This window comes from Anabas testudineus, chromosome 14 (genome assembly GCF_900324465.2).
Source record: "Anabas testudineus chromosome 14, fAnaTes1.2, whole genome shotgun sequence".
Taxonomy (NCBI): Eukaryota; Metazoa; Chordata; class Actinopteri; order Anabantiformes; family Anabantidae; genus Anabas; species Anabas testudineus.
In genome coordinates this window covers 18217023-18239540 of record NC_046623.1, presented here as the reverse complement: position 1 = coordinate 18239540, position 22518 = coordinate 18217023, and the positions used below count along the sequence as shown (strand labels likewise).

General features: G+C 40.9%; 2 protein-coding genes across 3 annotated transcripts; both read right to left on the bottom strand.

Annotated features, from left to right (window-relative positions):
* Nucleotides 1-43: 43 nt before the first annotated feature.
* On the bottom strand, nt 44-3883 carry camlg (calcium modulating ligand). Its single transcript, XM_026373269.1, has 4 exons — nt 3551-3883; nt 2642-3102; nt 2440-2505; nt 44-2224 (listed from the first exon to the last, which is right to left on the bottom strand). Exons 1-4 carry the CDS (start codon nt 3699-3701, stop codon nt 2033-2035), a joined length of 870 nt encoding a protein of 289 aa, XP_026229054.1. The 5' UTR covers nt 3702-3883; the 3' UTR covers nt 44-2032.
* A 3103-nt stretch (nt 3884-6986) lies between these two features.
* Nucleotides 6987-22202, bottom strand: sec24a (SEC24 homolog A, COPII coat complex component). Of its 2 annotated transcripts, XM_026371436.1 has the most exons (24): nt 21832-22202; nt 18588-19196; nt 16782-16961; nt 16357-16434; nt 15717-15773; nt 15034-15200; nt 14435-14622; nt 14198-14300; nt 13642-13768; nt 13360-13469; nt 13098-13210; nt 12847-12965; nt 12547-12602; nt 12123-12329; nt 11918-12041; nt 11376-11534; nt 10933-11106; nt 10726-10836; nt 9712-9887; nt 9299-9436; nt 8995-9099; nt 8358-8450; nt 8116-8219; nt 6987-8026 (listed from the first exon to the last, which is right to left on the bottom strand). In XM_026371436.1, exons 1-24 carry the CDS (start codon nt 21890-21892, stop codon nt 7912-7914), a joined length of 3474 nt encoding a protein of 1157 aa, XP_026227221.1. In that variant the 5' UTR covers nt 21893-22202; the 3' UTR covers nt 6987-7911. The 2 variants fall into 2 exon arrangements, with proteins under 2 accessions (XP_026227221.1, XP_026227222.1); XM_026371437.1 differs by lacking the exon at nt 16357-16434.
* Nucleotides 22203-22518: the final 316 nt, after the last annotated feature.

The window sequence follows — 22518 nt, the reverse complement described above, 5'->3', positions numbered from 1 at the left end:
TATATACATATATATAATATTATTCCACAAAACATCGATCCAATAGGTTTTCAGCAGGTTTTATTCATGTCGTTGTTACATGATTCATTGAGAAAGTGAGTATGTCACACAAAGAGTACAGTATTTATTTGGTTTGAAGTGTCTGGTTATCGGTTCCTGTGTTTTTAAAGCAGAGACTGTTTACATCATGTCAACACTACAATTGTTACTGAAGTCAAATATGTAGAAGATACTGTATGAGCCATTAAAAACTGTTCTTCTGTAAACTTTATCAAAAACATTCAAGTAGATAAATTACACCAATTCATTTACCTAAGAAGAAAACAAATATTCACATTAATAAATTAATTTGGATGAAGCGAGAACATTTATCAGCACAGAGGAAGAGAGTACACCATATATAGTATGTATTAATGAGACACATCACCAGATCTAATCAACACAATTAGGCATAAAAAGCCGAAACATCCCCGTCAATCACGCATTTCACTGTATGAAGTTTACTGCGGTTTTAAGCTTAAAGCCATGCAAAACGACACACTCCACATTCAAGGACTAAATGCTTCTTCTGACTTAAACTAAAGGAAGAAAACGTCTTCACGTAGGTGGACCCGTTCTGAACACTGGACAGACAAATACAAAAGGCTCATCTGCACAAATTGAACGCGAGTTCTAGTTCGTAAAGAGCCAATTAAAGTTGTTTGGAACCGATCTTTAGGAGACACTATACAAATGTTGTCTAATGTCCTTTAATACTAAAGCTTGTCATAGGTCCTCAATCAATTCATGCTTATATAGAGTAGTTTTGTCATCTGTAGCCTTTTAGCTCTAAGCTCCAGCTCCACACAAGATGTTAGGGGCAGGTTTTGGGCCACACATCCGTGTCTCTGATAGCTGGATCATTAGTATGTTTAAATGAGGCTAACTTTCAAATCCTCCTACAGGTAACTTTTATTTAGTCACGTGAAGGGTGAAGTTTCGGTTTAATGTAAATAAACATCTTCACTTCCAGGTTATTGTCAGTTAATTCACATGAATTGAGTCAATTCTGGGACTAGATTATGTAAACATGTAATAAACTGAATAAGTTAAACCCTACAAATAAAGTCTCCTCTGCTCATCACAGTCTATGCACTATCTGAAGTTTCAAGTTATGAATGTCAGGAACTGAAAATGCACTGACCCCATCCCCACTGAAACCACTGCACAGCTGACTGAGAAGACTACAAGGCATTCGTAGTGTTGTACACTAGTAGTAAGATCTACTCCCTCCAAATCTGTCATAAGCTAGAATCCGGTTTGAGGCTCTGTCCAGCTTATGCCCAATCTTTAGAGTTTATTAGGGTACAGAAAGACTCAGGTTTTTCCAAATGTTGTCCACATATTACACGTTACATAGACTCTTTTTAAATGTTCCTATGTGAAAAATTGGACTTGTTACAGTTTTCAAATCAGTCTGGGTCTAAATTTGCCATAATTAATAAATAGTTAATATCAGAAGTTTTAAATGGAGGTTGTCAGTTTCAGATTCTTTCTGACTGGTCCTGAGTTAAATAAATTAAATGACAACAAAATGAAAAAAATAAATTGCCCGGCCCTGAAGAGACTCCAGTTTTCCTGTTGTTAAGTTAAATGGAATCTGTGGTTGCCCAGTCTAACGTCAAACTGAACTGTCCACGTCTCAGTACAACTTTTACCTGCTTCTGTGCCAGACCTTAACAAATGTCAACGAAACACATCTGTACATTCGTCTCTCACACACACAAAGTTGTTCTGTTTCCGAGCCTCCATCCAGAGCAAAAAATAACCTGGATGTCTGTAACAAACACTGGACTCTCTGGTTACACACAGATTAGTTTTAGTGGAACCCTAAAGCGCTGAAATAACTCGTCCAGCTGATGTGCGACCAAAAAGCAGCAGGGACTTTCCAGTATGTCAACAACAAACCCACGTCAGAGGGTGTAAATGAGCATGCCTGGTTTCTATGGGAGACAGAGGGAGGGGGCAGCATGAAGGGCGTCCTAGCAGACTATCAGGGAGTCTCTGAACCTATGAGCAGAAGGATTTCATGTGAGAGGATAAAGGTAAAGAAGTAGACGCAGAGGTCAGCAAAGACATCCCCCATCCTCCTGTAGGTGTCCATGGAGCGGTTGATGACCTCAGCAGGGATACCCGACAGCAGAAGGGCAGCGGTTAGCACAGTGGTCTTGGTCTTCTTCTCCACCTGGAGGAAGAGGAATATGTATACGTCACTGACTAACTAGACAGCCACAGCACAAGGAAGTCAGAGCACAAACGATGTCAAGTTAGAACATTTCAAATAAGTGATACCGAATCTTGTGAGAATCTGTGAACTGTAAATAATAATAATGTAAATAAACCATGACTAAAACACAAGAATCTATTAGAGTAGGAAAAGATCATCTTAAGAGAACTCACCTTTGGAAAGTATTTGGACAACCCCATGTAGGCCAGCTCTAGGGTCAGAAATGGAGCAAATATTGACTAGAATGAGAAAATGTGAGAGTCACATGACCACAGCAGTGCCAGGTTTCTGGTAACATCACAATAAAAACACTTGGAAAAGGTTCAGAGCACATGTGACAAACGACATAACCACGAACTCTCTCACGTCTCTCACCAGATACTTGCAGACAAAAACCCTGACGAAAACAGCGAGCAGGATGCTGCCGATCAGCCTGAAGATTCTGAAAGGATCAAACTCCTCTGAGTCAGACACTCCGTCCGGAGCCGGCTTCTCGTTGGCCAGCTGACCCCGAAGTTTCATGGCATCGTCAAAACGAGACAGGTACTTCTGGAGGCCTCGACGAGGGGAACCACCGACGTCATCTGACGCCCGCTCGCCCCTGGGTCTCTGTCGGATCCCTCCCACATCATCTTCCAGCGAGCCTGCGGACAGCTCGCTGCAGTCTGGCAGCGGGGAGCCTCTCCTCTCTGGGGTGGCGCTGCGGGAGTGGCTGCCGAGCCCCAAAGCCTCTGGCAGGAAGGGAGACGGTCTGGGAGAAGAGGAAGGCGATGACCACAGCTCTGTTCTGTCGAGGTCGAGGTGGAAGCGGGGCTCTGTGGGACGCCGGGACGCTCCTGTTGAGGACACGAACACAACAACATTTAACCAGAAGAGGTGAACTTCTCCCCTCATCTACATCATAAATGAAGGTTAAAATGAAAAATAACTAATGCTGAAATATGTTAATGTGACATTTATCAGTATCACCCTGATAAATGATATCCTATCAGTATCAGTCAGTATCAGTGTGACAGCTGATCAGTACCAGTTATTATTGGGATGCAGGGAGACTGTGTCAGTGTTATGAGGGATGATTTAACTGTACAGTGTTGTCTTCTAATGCGTGTCTCATTTAGTTAAATCCTTGTTTTGCTCTCTCCAGGTTTTCTGGACTGTATTAACACAACATCTGGCTGAACGTGTTAAATGTGGGTTGTACTGGTTCCGATAAAACCCACTGTAAACAGCAGTGACTGTGTGCTGATCGACAGAAGTGTAATCTGTGCTAACATGACAGCATACCGTTGTTTTCAGCCTCGTTTTTGGCGAAGCCCACGATTCTGTTCATCCTGTCCTCAGAGTTCATGAGCAGCTTCCTCCTGCGGATCTCTGCTCTCCGCTGCGCCGCCGACACGGAGCCCGTCCTCTCCTCGTTGGCCTCCGCGGACTCCATGTTGGGTGAAGTTAGCGTGAACCACAAACTATATTCACTCTACATGCAAACCAAGGATTCAGCTGCCGGGGAGCGACGACACAAAAGCCTCAGAAAGATGATTTAAACGTGAAACATAACGGAATAGACCGTACGCTGGCGGAACAAGCGACGCACGGTGATGACGTCATCGCCGAGAATGACGAGGTGGTTTCAACGTGTTTTGTTTCCTGGAAAAAAAAAAAATAATAAAAAACGATATTAAAAATAAATAAAGATAGAAATTAGAAAAAGATTATAAATACAACTAAAAAATAATGAAAATCATTTGATACACACGATATTAAAAATAAATAAAGATAGAAATTAGAAAAAGATTATAAATACAACTAAAAAATAATGAAAATCATTTGATACACACGATATTAAATATAAATAAAGATAGAAATTAGAAAAAGATTATAAATACAACTAAAAAATAATGAAAATCATTTGATACACACGATATTAAAAATAAATAAAGATAGAAATTAGAAAAAGATTATAAATACAACTAAAAAAATAATGAAAATAATTTGATACACACGATATTAAAAATAAATAAAGATAGAAATTAGAAAAAGATTATAAATACAACTAAAAAATAATGAAAATCATTTGATACACACGATATTAAAAATAAATAAAGATAGAAATTAGAAAAAGATTATAAATACAACTAAAAAAATAATGAAAATCATTTGATACACACGATATTAAATATAAATAAAGATAGAAATTAGAAAAAGATTATAAATACAACTAAAAAAATAATGAAAATCATTTGATACACACGATATTAAAAATAAATAAAGATAGAAATTAGAAAAAGATTATAAATACAACTAAAAAAATAATGAAAATCATTTGATACACACGATATTAAAAATAAATAAAGATAGAAATTAGAAAAAGATTATAAATACAACTTAAAAAAAATAATGAAAATAATTTGATACACGATTCACCACAAAAAAACCTGTGATTTTATCTTACAAAAGAAATATAAATAAAAATGTAAAATTAAGCTAAATATATGGATTCAAAGAGATTCATCAAACAAACACAGAAAATCTTAACTCTTACTCTAATACTAAATAAAACCCATCAACCAGTTCAATTTAAATGTGATCTGGAGAATTAGGTTATTAGTTTTGAGTACTGAAAAACTGAAATATACTGAAAAAAAAAAAGATTATTCACATAATACTATCACACTCTACTCTATATATACGCTACTGTTTATTATAATTCCTTATTTTAAGGGATTTGTATGAGAGAAGTATAACTGACCTAATGGAATCCAATGGGGATCTACTGGATTTCATCATTTTCACAATTTTCTCATTGTGCATCAGTAAAAATAAGAATAAATAAGAGTTTTTCTTGTGGTCCTACATCCCTGGTCCACTACAATGCCCACCGGATTCAGTTCTGTTGTGAAAAACAGATCCAGTTTCCCACTTTCTGAGTTCCTGGAACCATCAGTGAGTGTCTTGAGATAAGGTCTCATTGCTCTGTTCAGATCCTGCTCTACTTGTACTTGTACTCTCTCTTGTAAAAGGGTTAAAATCAGTGTCTAGATCCTGCATTAGCCAAAAGGAACAGAGCCAATCAGATGACTTGCTATGTTTTCCTGCTCTAGTTTCAGTTTTCTGGACCACTGATGTACATAGTTTAAAAATGGACTGTTCTTGTTTTTGTCCCCAAACCCTCATGTCTCTTGCAACAGACACTAAACTGGGACGCTGTATGGAAAGCTACTTAGCTTTGACCAGAACTGCAATCCCAGCTTAGTGGGCCTCAAACTTAATGTCATTTCTTCCATTTCAATAATCGGTGCACAGTAAACGCTCCATAGCAACGTGTGAGAGCCTTTCACTGCACAACGCCAGTTTTCCAATTCCTGTTTATCTTAAATACACGGGTTCTCTCTCTCTGTGCTTCCATCATGTTCTGTCAGACTTCATATTACATTTAACACTTTCTCACTTTTTTCAACTGCTCTGATAAACAATTACTGAGGCTGTCGTCCTCTGATCTACGCCTCACCACAGTTTGATCGCAGACACAAGTTCTACAGACACATTTCAAAGAATATTAAAGAAAAGAGAAAGCATCTGACCTCGATTTGGAATCTGGGTGTGCTGGTGAGCAAAGTTTTCTACCAAATGCACTAAAGTCACAAAAACGGAAACGGCAAAATACTTTCTGAAGCTACTGTGCATAAAAGTGCAGCTGAAAGGGAAACGTTTAACCTTTAACGTCAAACAGTCTGCCGATAAGGTTGGTAATTATCTGCAGAGCTGCAATGACCGGGTCTCATCTCTGTGGTCATCTTTATACAAGTGTACAACAGTTTGATGAAAGTATAAAATTTGATTTTAAACCTCATCTAAAAGTGGAACATATACTGTGCAGTTACAGTAACACAACACAGACGTATTTAAGTTCAACGTTTTACAAAACAAAGAGGGTGCATGAAAAAAATTAGATCATGATTTTTCTGCAGGTTTGAGGACGACATCAAGTCTTTGCAAGTCAAGACATTACAGTCCAAGTGCAGTCACAGTGTTTTTATAGTGTAGTCTTTTTTAATTACCTCCCTCCGGCGAAGTCGAAAGTCAGTTTGAATCAGGAGATTAAATCCAAGTCAAGCTGCTAGTTATTGGTTTTATTTATTGGATTTGCAACTTGAGCCTGATTCTCGTCGACTCGAGTCCACGTCTCTGGAATTTACTCTGTACAAGAGACTATTTTTTATTTTCAACAGGTTTTTTTTATATAAAAGACAATCTTGAGCTCAAAACATATTTTATCTGCTCCTAAATACATTTGCCGTTTAAATAATACATAGGTTACAAACTGTATGAAATCAGACCAAATCTAAAAACTTATATTAAGAATATTGATGTTTTGGTCCATGTTCTGTGTTGTAGTCTTTGTTTTCACTGAATAAGCACTGTTCACCCACCGACACAAACTACATTTAAAAAGTCCCAAACATTTTATTTTCTTAGCGTCATTTCAACTTGTTGTTTATACTAAAATCATCAGCATTTCCTTCACCTTTATATAATGCAGTCTTTCAATATACAAGAATCAATAAACATGATTAAAAGATCACAATGGCTTTGTTACGTCTGTGTTAAAGAATTTCCCATATTCTATTATATTAAAATATTTTATATATATTTATATATATATATATATATATATATATAGTCTGCATTTAAACAGAGGTTTAGTAATAAAAGTGAGTTCCCATACAAGGCAATTATAGAATTTAATCAGATTGGGAGTCTCATAAATTAAACAATCAGGAAAAAAAGAAATAAACAAACAGAATAGTGACGTCACCAGAGGTGTTCTGAATGTCCGGAGAGAGAAAGGATGACAGAGTTTCTGAAGGACAGACCCGACGGTGAAAACGACTTTCTGCTGTCGAGTCCACACATTTAAGGCAGCGACAACAGCAAAGTCAATCCGCCTTCAAACCCCTTTAACAACAGTGTCTACATCTTTGTTCGACACACAATTATAACGACAGAAATAATTAAAAAAAGCACGTTCTGCCCTTCAGGTGTGATGTTAGAGTGTTGTCAGAGCCCAGGTGTTCTAGAAACAAATACCCCAATAACAGTCTTCAAGCGCAGACATACTAACCTTCCTCATAAACCTAAGCAGACATACATACATACATCCTTTGATTTGTTTTAGTAAAGACGACTGTGCTTTTTAAACAAAGACACTTCACACGTCCATTTGCCTGATTCCTCAGACAGCATTGTTCTACAAGAATAAACACTGATTCATTCGATCTTTGTCATCATCATCATCGACAGATTTCTTTGTTGTATCTTTTCTTCCTTCAAATGCATTGCTTCAGCTGGGTGAAAAGTGCCAAACAAGCATCTGAATTTACGCGTGTCACTCTCTGTCCTCTCGTGCGATGCGTCACACAGTTTGATTCGAGTGACGCTTCACATCAGTTCAGCTCAGAGGGGTTTCCTCAGTGAGATGGTGGACCACAGCTGGAAGAAACAGACTCGAGTCCGTCTCCCATTGCTTTCTCTTACTCTTACTCACTCACACACACACACACACACACACACCATGTACATATACACACACATACACTGATGCACGCCCTCGCTTCAGTGTTCCTATGTCTCCACAGTCCCGCTGAAGATTATTTGGAGATTTGCTGCTGGAGGTGGAGCAGGAACTCGTAGTACGACAGGGCCGACTCTGTTCGGTCTTCGATCATGTTCTGCATGAAGCTGGGTTTCAGCTGGCTCTCGTCCCTGACAACACCAAACGATGAAATGGTTTTAAATTTCCCACACTTTCTGCGAAAGTTTGTTTACTCTCTCGTGAAACTGTGGTTTCTCACCTGATGACGTGCAAAGACGGGAAGAACGGCCTCTGATCCCTCAGCCAGCCAATGAATGCTCTGGTTCTCTGCGACTCTGCGGTGTCCAGCTCTGGGAGCAGATACTATGAGACAAGATCGACAAGTTTTCATCATTTGTGAGGAAGATGCAATACATGGAGGAATGAGCAGTGAGGGCAGCAGGTGGTAACTCAGCTTCATTTAAAGCATGAACATGGCTGCGGTAACACAAGCTTTCCTACCAGGTTATCAGGCACAGCAGCATAGCTGGGAACTCCCAGGACTTGTGTGAGAAAGTTGGGGTTGCAGTTTCGCCCAATCCACAGATACATCACCTTTTAAAACAGAAAAGAGAATACAGTACTTTTAAGTAACAACTGTAGTACTGCCCCCAGAAAAGCCCCACGGTATACTTGTTCTACTTCGTCGTGTTTGCATATTCTTCTCCACTGCACCGAACAGTCAAACAATCAGAAACTATCTAAAAACCTAAACCATGGCTCTATTTTGTCCGTGTGGTTTCAAGGATATGTCTGTGTGTTTTTCCAGGATGCCTGGAAAGATTAATGTCACTGTGTAAGCCCAAAGTTCAGCATCGAGATAACGCTCATCGCCGGTAACCCTAACAGCACAAATGTATCTCCATACAAAATTCACAGTATGAGTCAAGTTATGTTTCTGGTACAATATAATCCCTTTTTTTCCACTGGGATCCTCAGGTATAAAAAGAGGCTACACTCCGAGGACCTTTGGGGTTGACAGAAGTAATTTTGGGCTAAAAAACGTCATTAAATTCCACAGACAAAAAAAGGTTGTGACTCAGCTTGGTCTGAAAGTCTATTTCTGTTGCCAACTTTATGTCCTTCTTCTAAAACGCACCATTCCAGCATCCATGAGGAAAGCTCCCTCCCTGCTGAGCTTCTCCACAGTGAGCTGCAGCACTCTGGGCTGAGGGATGGTCCGCTCGTTGATGTTCAAAGCTCCCTGAGGAGAGAGGAAAAGAGGAGACAGAGGTCAGGACACTTAATGACAAGAGAAACTATTGGAATTAATGTTCGGATTAACAATTATAACAAACACTAACAACTAAATAACTAACCCGTCTTTTGTCTTTTTAAAGGAAACTTTACTCGTTTGCTGCTGCATTCACAGAAATCTATTTCCACTAGCTGACCCTGCTTACCTCATCGGTCAGATCGTCGACACGGTACAGAGCAGGGTGGATCATCAGCATGGCGTAGGCCAGCGGCTGGTACTTCAGCTGACACATGGCAAACACTCGGTCATCCAACCTGGTGCTGGTGCCTGTCCTGAAAGCTTTCTGCATGACGCACACACAAACACATGAAGCTGGATCAACAGATCCTTGATGCTGTAGAGTACAAAACCTGCGACTAGGAGCTCTTCCTCAAGTGCTTCAATAAATTTAACCTGTTTTTGAAAATACAACAAGAACATTGACCCCAACTGTTCACATATTTAGATTTTACTTTGCTCTACATGTAGACAGATGTAGAAAGAAATTCAGTGGTGAAACAGAAACAGACATTTAAAGTAGAGTCCAAAGACTTGACTGCATGCTGTAAAAACAGGCACCTGTTTGAGCAGAGCCAGGATGTAGAGGGGGAAGAGTCTAAGGCAGGCCGGTGCCAGCAGACCGGGCTGCTGGATGGTCAGCACAGACTGTCGGTATGACGTCAGTGAGTCGATGGCAGCGTTGGTCATCGCGTCTCTGGCATCACTCAGACTGGCCGACGCAGAGCGGTCCACAGCTGCAGAGAGGGACACATTTCCAGTTGTCAGGAGAAGAACTCAACATTTCTAACTACTATGTACAGGATTTAATGATTTCTGACATTGAAAGTTCATTTATTTATTTTATTCAGCCTTGAACTTTGAATTTATCACATTAAGGCTGATAACAGCTGCTCATTATACTGTGGGCGGGGCGTTCGTGCCACTTTACGTCTGACGTCTGTGTTGTTGACGTTCTTGATGAGATTAAACTAAACCAAATGTCAAACTCTCCTGAAGCATATTTTGAAGAAAGCTAAATAAGAGCGTCTGTTCTCTACATGAATGTGAGAGGAGCCCGGACGGATCTGACTGCTTAGTATGTGATAGTTGCTAGGCAACCACAGCTGCCGCCACTCAAGTCCATCTGTCAGTGCTAATAACAGTGAAGAGGGTGAAAAACAGGCAAAGATTTAGGATCTAGTCAATCACAAAATGATTTGCTGCAACAATAAGAATCATTTCAGAGAGATGTTTTATACAAATTCAGGTTTTTCAATATTGTACAGAACATATCAAACAGTGCCTTACAACAAACATCAAGTCAGTGTATGGAAACAGGAATAAATTTAAATCTGAGTTATGTCCAATCTTTTTCAGGGCAGGTTAAACTATAGATATAATTTCCATATTGCCCTGTTAGCCTCTTACACTGGATATGTTTAGACAGCACCAGAACAAGTTTTCTTCAAAACAAGATTCCAAAATTAGATTTAATAATTTAACATTTCAACACTGTCAGTTCAAAATGAAATGAACAAATTGTGCAGCCCCAGTGTCAGTGCGCTTCTTAAATAATCTGATTTCTCTACATACCCATACAAGCCAGCAGTCCAGTAATGGCTTGAACATCGGCTCCAGCAAAGATATCAGACATAGAATTGACCACAGGGAGACACAACGTGTGGACACGGATCCTCCTCTCTCCTGCAAAAGAAACAAATTAGTTATTTGAATAAAGGAGAGATTCATTATTTCTAATTTTTGCTAAAACTAAATCATTTGCTATGCGAGTGTGTATACCTTTGCTGGATGTGTAAAGCAGCGCAGCCTGGAAAGAGACAACCTGCATGTCGTCCAGGTTTTCTTCGATGGACATCTGGACTGCGAAGCCAGCATCTGGATTCACGTTGGGGAGGGACAACAGATCTGTGGAGCGCACAAAGAAGTTCCCGTGGAACGTGTGGATGGACAAACCTGTAGAGAGACAGAGAGAGATGGAATCAATCAAACTGGAGTGACGGCACCAAATTTTGTGTTGAAAACTTTATAAAACCTTTAAGGATAGAGAGACCTTAAATTTACTGTAGCTTAAATACAGAGAAGACAACACAAAACACCAATTAATATTTCAGGACTAAAATACTGCAGCAAAAAACAAAAAAAACAAAAAATCATTTATTAATGAGAAATGATGGACAAAGTCACTGCTTGAAGCTTGAAGCTCAGCTCATGTGCCTACAGACCTTTGGTGCAGCGTATCCTCATCACAGCCTCGAAGCCGATCTTCCTGGTTAAGTATCTCTTCAGATCCTTCTGGAAACACTCCACCTGAGCGGGATTGTGCTGGTGGTGGTAGGAGGGGTAGTAGTAAACGCTCCCTGCCGAGTATCTAGATATGCAACCTGGAAGAGAGAAAGCACCGATGAGTAGCTGATCTTATTTCCTATTTTCTATCTCTACTCTGTAAAACATTTCTCCCCTGTTGTTGCAGCTTTAGATCACATGAGGACGAAAACAAGTTTGCCACAACAATGCCTGGCTGTGCAGCATTTTCCTGTAGAATAAGCTTGTGGTGTAGGTAATGGCCACATTTATAACTAGACTCATCTAACCAGAAAATAATTAGATAGTAAATTATACATTTACTGTATCAACATGTCAGAATCCAAATGAGCAGTATCAGATCAAAGTACAGACAAATTAATAGGCATGTAAGTAAACATCCAGATCCTTGTTTCCTTCCTCCTTTCCTTCCCCTATACCATCCACTCATCTCTGGACTCACCCAGCGATGCCAGGTCACAGTACCGAGCGCTGAGCAGGAACAGGTCAACAGCCACCTGCTGACCGGAGCAGTCCAAAGCCAGCTTCTTGTAGAAGTCTGTCGCAGGGGATAAGTGCTGGATGTCCTGAACATACCGGGAAAGACAGAGATTAATCCCACTGAATGGTGTTGAGCATTGATGTGCTGGTGAAATCAGAGTTCCTACCTTGGCAGAAGCCCGCTGGTTGGGGTCCTCTCTGGACTGGAGTGCCCCCACACCCAGGTTGGGCAGTTGGGTCTGAAACACAGACATGCGCCCCCCGGTGGGCGACAGCAGCTTGAAGGCGGCTTGCAGAGCTGGACCCAGAGCAGACTGAGTCTCCATGGTCTTCTCAAATAAAGTTGGCAGACTCTTCAAGAGATCCTGCACAAGCTGAAAAACAAATATGGTGTTTAGAAGTCGTACTTTTGTCTACTGATCTTTGAAGGAAAAGAAAAAACTCATCTTTCTTCCAACAACAAGGAGGTCTATCCTCGCTGTTCAAAGATGAACGCTCAGTTCTCTCTTACTCTGACTTTGATATACAGGGTAAAAGCATTGGGGCACATGTTGTTCACAACAACGTTTTAATGAAGGTGATGTTTCTTACCTCTTTGCATTCGTTGAGGTTTACTAGAAGGCCGTCTGGTGTTGGTAAAAAGATATCTATGAAACACAAAAGTAATAATTTAAACAAATAGAATTCACTCATAAATACATACACACACACACACACAAACAGTGGTATTACAATAGTGGTCTGAGTGCTGGTAACATCAAGTGATCAATTTAATTGAACAATAAACAGACGGTCTCTGATCTCTAGATGCCATAGATATTTATTAGCTCTAAATTTCAGACAGTTAGTGCAGTAATGAACATGTGACCTTTGCCTACAGCCACGTCTCACCTTCGATGTCAGACACAATGAGCATCTGAGGCTGGGAGAGCCCCTCCTGGAGGTTGTAGAAGTGGATGGTGCTGTCGAAGGAGATAAAGCCCACCTTTGTCCGTGAGTCTCCAGGAAGCCTAGGACACACACAAAGCCCTATTTGAACCGTGCAGTTTTTGAACACATTCAGTCCTATTAATGAAGTGCACTTGTGTACAATTTAATACCTTCATGAAAAATGTCAGATGCAAATTAAACGCTGTACATACGCATTGATGTTGTCCAGCAGCGACTGACAGAACACATTCAGGTAGCCTGTCTCCACTGCATTGTGGGATACATCCAGAACAAAGAGGTAAACAGCAGGCTGCGGTGGCCTCAGCTGGGCAAAATCACATCAGGACAAACACATTATTTAATGTAGGATTAAATAAAATACATCACTAACACAGACATTCTGTATAATGTAAGCCTGCAAAAAAAGTCACACTCTAAACAGAGCCAGTGTCAGTAGAGGCTGTTGAAACCAACCATGTATTCTGAAGGAGCAATGAACTCAATAGTGGCGTTCTGGACTTCGGGTCTTTTATGTGGCTCTCCGTAAGATCTGCTGACTGGGTTGTACATAAACTCCTCTGGAACTACACACATACAAAAAGAATCAAGTGAGGTTTTAGTATTAAATAGAAGATTATTGTGGATACAAAGAAAAATGCAGACACCGGGATTGGGGAAGATTTAAACTCCCCAAAACATCAACATCTCAAACGTTTGGTGCTGTATTAGTGCTTCAGATGATCATGTCTTTCTTACCATCATTGACCCGGTAGCACAGGTTGCACTTCCACCTCCTCTGGTCCAGGAATGACACAAAGGGGTTGATGTAGGTTCTGCACGACCGACACCTGACAATGGTGCTGGACGTCACCACTGGAAGTTGCTGCAAGAGTCAAACCACAGAACAAAACCAACCCCTGTGTGAGAAGTGCCTCAGGACAAACTAATTTTCTTGGTTTCAGTTCATTGTAAGTGGCATTTCAATAAAGACTTTTTTGTTGCTGTCCAACTCGTGTAACATCTGTCCTGTCACACACAGAAACAATGAATTCATTTAGTCAGATTTTTACCCAGAGCTGTATTTAGTCAAATCCTATTCTGGAAAAAAAAAAACTCTGGATAGATTTACTTTTTGGAATAATTAAAATTAAATAATTAAAATAAAGAAAATAGGTGGATTGATTTTGTATAGGAGGATACCAGTTGAACAAGTTTGTACAAGAAATGAGATTACAGCTCAAACTAGAATCATTTAGGTTTATATTAATGCACTGACCGTCACATATGAACATTAAACGGGACATGGTGTTACCGAGAGGTCTTTGAAAGGGTGGAGCAGCAGGCCCAGCGGCATCTTGGCTTTACTGAGCAGAGACTGGGTCTGAGGGATGCTGGTCAGCGTACAACGGAAAACCCTGGAGACAAACAACAGATGATAACAATACTTAAACTTCGCTCAGAGATCCTGCTCTCTTTGGTATTTCACGTCTACTGCTGCAGTATGTTGGCAGCTGGTTCAAGTGAATGGACAAATAAATTAGCGTCTTACTCTGGATTACAGTTTATCTTCTGCAGGTCCTGGGGCAGGCAGGGTATCGGGGCAGGGATCGGCCCTGGGGGCAGCAGGTTTCTCTCCTGCAGCAGGTTGACCACTCTCAGGGCCTCTGGGGTGCTGGACTGGAGGCTCATGGCTGCCAAAGATGGGCTGAGCTGGGCTGGCCCTGGACCACCAGGTGGCTGAATGAAGAACAAATTATTCAGTTTATTTAACAAACACATGACAACCAAACCAAATCCCAGACTCATAGGGACGGCAGTAGCCCAGGTGGTAGGTGGTTCAATTCCCAGTTACTCCTGGCTAATTGTGGAGGTGTCCTTGGACAAGACACCAAAACCCTGCAGTAGCACAACCCCAATGGGATCAATAAAGTATGTCATTATTCATTTTAAGATATTAGACTTGTGCCAAATTGCTCTGAAGTTGAATCTCAACTTGAAGTTTCAAGAGAGTTTGCATGTGTACTACATGATAAAGTTGACAAAGCATGTTGATCCAAAACCACATAAGGAGATGCAAACAAACAGTACTTTATATGCAAAATGCTCTAACAGTACGATGTAGGCATGGGGCTGTGACTTCACTCTCACCTGCTGGTATCGCTGAGGTGCTTGGCTGTAAGGCTGCGTGGCGGCTTGAATCGCAGGGTGCATGGCAGAGGTGGCATTCTGTGGAGCGGGGGTGTTCTGGTACCCAGGGGGGAGAGACGGGTAGTGCCCCAAGTGACGACCCGGTGGTCCAGGCTGAGGTGGAGGAGCTGTGGTAGGAAAAGAGGAGTTCAGTTTAGATGGGAAATCAAACCTATTGGGTTTACTTTAAAAAGTGGCCCTACTTAAATGGCAGGGCTGCCAATATTGTGTTTCTTTTCTGGACCAATCCTGCAAAATTCTGTTAAGACCAAAACCAACAACGCATTAATCCGTCTCTCAACACTGTGAGATTTCCAAGCTCTGTCTGTGCTCTAAACCTCTATTGAACAAACTCCACAATATTGCCAGACAAACAGTGATGTGCGTTGGGTGAGCATTACTGCAGGAGTACTGTGTATTTAGTCATTTGCACACGTCTTAATACACTTGATCTCACAAACTGTCTGAGGCCTAGAAACACATGTAACATCAACATTTCTACCTGTTGCTTTGGACATGGATGTGAATGTTTTTTTGTATTAAATGTTAAATAATTAAATAATAATTAAATTAAATAAATAATTATAATAAAGATAATTCTGGAAAAAGGTGACAGAAAATAGCTTAAAATCTTATGGTCTTACCAATTTTGTTGTCAACATGATTATAGCTGTTTGATGCTGCTGGGCCAGCCACAGTTCCTGTTTCGGAGCAAACACAGATGTGACATGAATAATTTTAGGGTTTTTGCTATTTCTGTCCCCACAGTTAATAGAAAACAGAATAAAATGAACTACAGAGCAAGATATGAACATCATGGACACAAATAGGTACCATAACACAATCCTAATAACGATGTTGATGATAGAAAATGATGTATGATGTTTTAAGGAAACATTTCCACTTTGGTGGTTCGAAGATGTTTACTCAGAGGCCACATGGGAAATGGGGAGAGGCTGGATGACAAGAGAGGAAAACAAACTACCAAACAGAAATGTCACCAGGGATGCACCGATAATAAAAAATACATACTAGTCTAAAGTAGTAGTAGTAGTAATACCCACAGGTTATAAAAAATAAAGCAAAGCATTTTGACTAATACATCTAATATAATTTTGCATTGTTCTCCAATAGCAACAGATTGATGCTGCAGAGCTTCATACTGTATTTGGTATTAATTGAAAAAACGACTGCATCCCTGGATATAACGAACGACAGAGAGGACAGGGTGGACTCCACAGCACGGACACAAGAGTTAAGAGCTATTGAAAGATTTGGCCACACCTGGACATTCAATATCCGCCTCCTGGCAGTCGGGCTCAGCGGAGGACTGAGTGCTCTTAACAGACACCCCGCACTGAGCTGGCACGTAGAGGAAGGAGGAGAGAAGATGAGGGTGGAGAAGGAAGGTGATCAGAAGAAAAATGTCTGGCTTGTGAATGGAGAAATATTTCCTGGCCCAAACTAATATAATAATCACAGAGTTTTCACTTTACTAAACCCAGTATTTAACCATCCATAATATTCCTGTTCAACAGCATGGATTTCAATACTCGCTCAGGCTGCTGGGTTCATTCCAGTCTATTTTAAAAGCACTCAAAGTTAATAGGTCATTGTGAAATGTAAATAAATATCCACAGTGATTCCACAAATAGATTGGTCCTCATAATAGAGGACAAAGCAAGACATTTAAAGAAACCAAAACTTACCATCTGCTTTGAGAGGTGGAGGTGTGGCACTGGCACCTGGGACTCCAGTGGGAGGGGGTGTGGGTTTCATGGCTGGTGGTAGGCCTGCAGGCGGTGGGCCTGTCGGTGGAGGCCCATAGGGAGTTCTACCTGGTTGGTATGTGTGGGGAACCATGGGATTCACCGGTGGAGCTGCAGTGCCTGGTAATAACAATAAATACAGTAACTTATATATTTATCTACATATATTTATATTGTCAATGTGCCGAGTAAAATAAGTACTCTGTTACCACATATCACATAGAAGACAGACATAGGGCACCACAGAGGTGCTGCAATATTATAATCTCTGACTACAGGTGACAACAGTTGGTGGCACCACTGACCCAAAGTCTAATATCAGAACCACATCCACTTGTACACTTGTTGTGCATAGACCTTTACAGTTCACTTAAGACTTGCTATGTTAAATTTCACCGTTTGTGACGTTGATTATTTTTCCAAGAGTGAGACGAAATGGAAACTGCTAATCAAATTAGATTATTAATGGTAAGGAAGAAATACCAGCTGCAAGATGATGACTTCACTACACATTCACTATAAGCTATATAAAAAGCACAATGCAACTATGTGCAGCACTTAACGGAACATTATTCAACATTTCAGAAATGCTTTAAAAATGTGACATTTTGAAACGTGTGACATTTTAAAGCAGTGACTAGTGACTAGTACACATCTCCACAAGAACCTAGTACATTTTCAAGCTTCCACTTTCATTGTTGCCATTGTGCTGGGTAGATATGACCTGATGGTGCTGTGGTGAGAAAAGGTCACTAAGTTCAAGCAGACTCTTCTGACTGTGAAGTGGAATTCTGGTCAATGTGACTGTAACACTGAGATGCTGGTAGAAGACAGTGGCAATCATGTGACCTCATCTTAGCTTTAAAAAACAATAAATCTTGGTTAAATTACAAAACACTCTGTGGCCACAGATTACACAACCAAAGTCTATCATGCTCATATCACTGAACAAAGCAACTTCCTCCAGAGAAAATGTTAATGACCAGAAGACATACAAAGCAACTGAGATTCTCTGAGTGGGCTTTTGTATTGTGCTAAATACTTCTCAGTAGAGACAACTGTTAAGCTTTCACAGAAAGACATGAAACGACTACTGGAATTAAAGAAAATGTTTAACTGTAAAAGTCCGGTTTGACAATTATTACACCATTATTGGAGGAAATGAGTCATTTTCGCAGCACAATCTGTGCCGAAACTGAAATTTGTCCTTAAAGCCATGTCACAGTGCGTCATAAGAATTACACTAGAAACAATAAAACTCTAATTTGAACTTTGTACAAATTTAGAGTGAATGAGTCTGAAGCTGGGTAGGAGCCAGAGGCAGCAGCCAGACAACATGTTCAACGTGGGGGCAGAGGGCAACGTCCAGCTCCAACATATCAGCACTGCAGATATGAATATCTGCAGCACATGTCAGTGACAGGAGACAATGACAGCAAAAAGACACAATAAGTGCAGAGAAGAGAAGTTAATGGAACATATGGAACACATATTTTTTTTTCAAAAAACAGAATATGTGTTAAAATATTTACAATGAGGACGACCCCAAGGACTCATTAAAGTTCACTAGTCTGATTTTATTAGTGTTATTGAGACTTGATGACATTATTGACAAGATGATTCATCTCTTTATTGATCTGACCCACGGAGTGCCTGCATCAATAGAGAACTATTGTCTCCTCTCTGCATTTGGAATGGTTAGTGATTATTAAAGGTTTTGTTTCAGTGGAGCCTTTGTGTTCCTACCTGGCTGGGTGTATGCATGCAGAGAGGTGGGGGGCATCCCTGGGCCTGAAGGCTGGGTGGCGCTGTGGGGCTGTTGGGTTGGTGGTGCAGAGATGTAAGCTGCCGAAGATGGTGGTGGTGGTGGTGTCGAGCTTGCAGCTGGGTTCACATGATTTGCCACAGGGCCACGGGGAGGTGCGCTCATAGAAGTGGGTGGCCCCATTGGTGGAGGGGCTGTGTTATACTGCCATGCTGGAGCCATGGGCTGAGGCTGCTGGGGGTTCTGGTAGAAACTACTAGAAGACACAGCAGGAGGTGGAGGTGTGCCCTGGGCAGGGAGCAGCCTTGGACCTGGGCTCGGGCTAGCAGACTGAGGAGGGGTATGGGATGGAGTTCCCATCAGAGGCCTGGTCAAAAGGGGCTGGCTGAGGGGAGGTGGGTAGGAAGTGAGTGGTTGGCCAGGCTGGTAGGAACTTACTGGGGGAACAGGCTGGTATGCGCCAGAGGGGTAGAGTCCAGGACCAGGAGGTGCAGGAGCTTTGGCCTGCATTGGATTGTAGGTTTGTTGGTAAGTCATGCCATAGTTGACCCCTTGAAGCTGCTGCAGGGCAGCTGGATTCTGTGATGGACCTGGAGAACAGAGGCAGGAAAATACAGGCATATTAGATAATCTAGGTCAAAAATAGGTTGAAGTACATTTAGTTATTACACATTTATCCAAAATGACACAAGCTAGCCATCAAAATCATAGTAAAGCAATTTCAGACATGCATGTCACTCCTTCAATGTTGTGGTAATTTTACACATCAGCTTCATGCACCAACATTATTTCTTTCAATCTACTCCCTAGCAGGGCTGCCGCTGTGTAGAGAGAAAAATAGGCTGTTTGACAGCCTCCTGGGTACCAGATGCCGTAATTTGCCTAAGGATTGAAGCTCTCTAGGTTACGGTCTTTGTCATGGTTGACCAGAGCCATTATGGAGCACTTCTGTAAGATAGCCTTACATTTCAACACCTAAAAAACAAACTATTAGCTACACAGACAGATGAAACAAGCCTAGTTACAGATTCCATGTCTGAAAAAGGCTTTTGTTTGTGATTCAAATGTTATTTAACTGAAGCAAATCCTTGGGTGTATATCTGACTTGCAGTTCAGAACGGTATATGAAAGACAGATGGCAAAGTAATGGTAGTGACGTCACAGGGTGAAAAGCACTCAGATGTACCAAATGACCAATGAACTGAGAGCACAGGGTCTAATCTCTTTACCTGGATTTAATTCAGAATGATCTGCCCTCAGTGACAGTAAGTGTGTGAGCCAAGTCTGAGCTTACATTACTCAACACAGTAGTAGTAAAACACCACAGACACGTTTGCTTAATTAAAAACGCTGACTGCACAGTATATATTGTGAAGATTCCAGATTAGAACGTTGCATTTGTTTCACAGTCTCGTTCTCTAACTGAAAAATATGAATACCAAGAAATTAGGCCCACAGCAAAAGAAGAAACGTCAAATTAATCATATCTCATATACCTACTCAATAATCAGCAGCAAAAGGGGAACTGTATTATAATAGCAATTCATATAAATGACAATATCTAAATAATAATCTAACAGGAATATGTGCATAAATTACAGCATCAGTGAACTGCTGTTTGCACACAAAATAATTACATAATGTACAAAGATTCACTGCTATTAACTAGGTCCTGCATAACCAGAAGCAGAGTGAGGAGGGATTGGAAAACAACTCTTATCAATGAGCAAGGATACATGAACGCGAAAAACCCACCTCAACTCACTAGCCTTCCTGAGAGTAGGACAATTTTAAAAACTAAAGCTTCTAGTCACTTTTAGCCACTGGCCCACCAGTAAACAGTCTTCACGTGAGTTGTGAGAAAATTATCAAGTGGAAATATTACAAAGACACTTAATCCCATGTGTATTTATTGTTCACAATAAACAGTGTCTAAATTGATTTTCAATTTATTTCCTATGGTTCTAGTTTGAGGAGTAAATGCACTTGAATGCCAGGATAGCAACAACTTCTACATATTAAAAACATCTCTCTCCTTTTAGTTTTTAGTTCAGATGATCTCATCTGGCTGCTCACAATACAAAGAGTGCAGTCTTGGTCAACCCGCTCCTCCAGAACTAAAGATATTAATTATACTTAATTACATATATCCCATGTACAAATGACAATTACTGTTCTGAATTCTTACTCCCTCACGCCTCTGCGACATCCCATGGTTTGTTTCTACTGTCAGAACAACACCTTTGTTTTCTGATTGATCCGAGTTCAAAGAAAAGAGCAAGATTAACATCCTTTAGTGATCCATTTGATTTAAATGAGATAGGAATAAGACTGTGGAGGGTGTACTGAACAACTATAAGTTAAGACACGTTTATCTAAAGCTTTAGAAAACTAACTGAGGCATTGTAAACTGGAACTGTGGTTGCTTCATCTGCACAGTACAAGAGAGCTCATTCACATGCATTGATAAGAAAAGCCACTGTAGGTTGCACACAATTACACCTTTGTCATCTGTCCCAGTACGCGTTTTGATTGTTCACTTGTAACTTCCATGGAAGTAATATCAAACTGAAGTAACAGTTTGAGCCTGAAAAAGGCTCTGCAGCAACATATCTGGATCGGTCCCAATGTGCCACATGTACAGTAACGTAGAAGGCAAACAAGCCAGAGTTTTTAGCCTACTAAAAACTGTCTTGCTCAACTGCAAGTAAACTAATAAACCCGCGAACAAACGATCACCTGGCCGTGAAACTGCACAGACAAATGTGAAAACACAAGTCATAACTTGTTCTGATTCTGAATAAGTGCTGAGTAGACGGGGCGATCAGATCATCTCCGTTATGTTTACTGGGAAAAAAACTGAGAAAAGTTGTGGTGTCTGCCAACTTTTCGGTTTGTCAACCTGTTGGTTTGTTACTTCGACAAACACAGATAATTAGCAAACATTGTCTAGAATTAAATTGTAAAGACAGCAATTATTTTTGTCATCGTAACTAAGTAAAGTCAAGATCAACCACGTTTAAGGTGGTGTACTATACCTGACAGCTCGCTCTTGTTTGGCTACTTTAAGGTACAGCGTTACTAAAGCCAGTTATTAGCTACTAGTTAGCAAATAACATTAGCCGCAGATCCAAAAACTGAAGCTAGTGTTAGCTTGGTACTAGCGCTGATGGCTACTTCGGCTTAAACTAACGTTAAACGTATTTGAATGTAAACCTTACTCACCGTTCGCATACACTTGCCCCGAGCCTGTCCCATTCTGGGAGTTGAACCCCGCCGTTGACATCTTGAAATAGACACCAAGATCTAATTCTGAGGTGCTTGGCTGGCGAATAGCTAGCTGCGTCTTTAGCTAGCTCGCTAACTAGCTGGCAGTCGCGGGGTAACGTTTAAACCTGTGGCTCTGACGATGATGCGTCCACTCAAAACGGCGTCTACGGCGACGTCTCCGAGTTTCTTGAAAAGTTAATTAGCTGACTTGTTGGGGATCACTCGGTCATGGCTATTAGCGAAACCCTGTCCAGCTACCTACGGCTGAGTAACGACAGGCCTGGTCGGAGTAGTCGTGTGAGACACTTCTCCTCTTTCACCGGAAGTCGGGATCACCCTGAAGGATCAACGTAAAAGTCGAGCATGCGCAGTGTTTACACGTGGCATTTCCTTCTGCGCTCTGGATTTTGCAGCGTACTGGAAACAAGAGGAGAGAGTTTCTTTACCTGTTTTAATCCACCTCACGCACAAGCACGCACGTCTTGGGCATTTGCTCAGTTATATCCGATTATAAAAATAATATGACATGTATTTCAAACAAGTGTAACCAATGGATGGGTTGCCAAATGAGCTAACAGAGCACAGACCCAGGGGCCAGAGAGGTCAGCGGGCGCCTTTGCCAGGGCCTTTGTGTAGTGATTA

What these genes read in the sequence shown, in the direction of transcription:
- camlg (XM_026373269.1), bottom strand. Translation starts at nt 3,701, where the DNA reads ATGGAGTCCGCGGAGGCCAACGAGGAGAGGACGGGCTCCGTGTCGGCG. An exon ending in TTTTTGTCTGCAAGTATCTG is followed by an intron (nt 2,506 to 2,641) that starts GTGAGAGACGTG and finishes TTCTCATTCTAG; the next exon opens with TCAATATTTGCTCCATTTCT. An exon ending in TGTCCAAATACTTTCCAAAG is followed by an intron (nt 2,225 to 2,439) that starts GTGAGTTCTCTT and finishes CTCTTCCTCCAG; the next exon opens with GTGGAGAAGAAGACCAAGAC.
- sec24a (XM_026371436.1), bottom strand. Translation starts at nt 21,892, where the DNA reads ATGTCAACGGCGGGGTTCAACTCCCAGAATGGGACAGGCTCGGGGCAA. An exon ending in GGGGCAAGTGTATGCGAACG is followed by an intron (nt 19,197 to 21,831) that starts GTGAGTAAGGTT and finishes TCTGTTCTCCAG; the next exon opens with GTCCATCACAGAATCCAGCT. An exon ending in TCCTCATGGATGCTGGAATG is followed by an intron (nt 8,451 to 8,994) that starts GTGCGTTTTAGA and finishes CTGTTTTAAAAG; the next exon opens with GTGATGTATCTGTGGATTGG.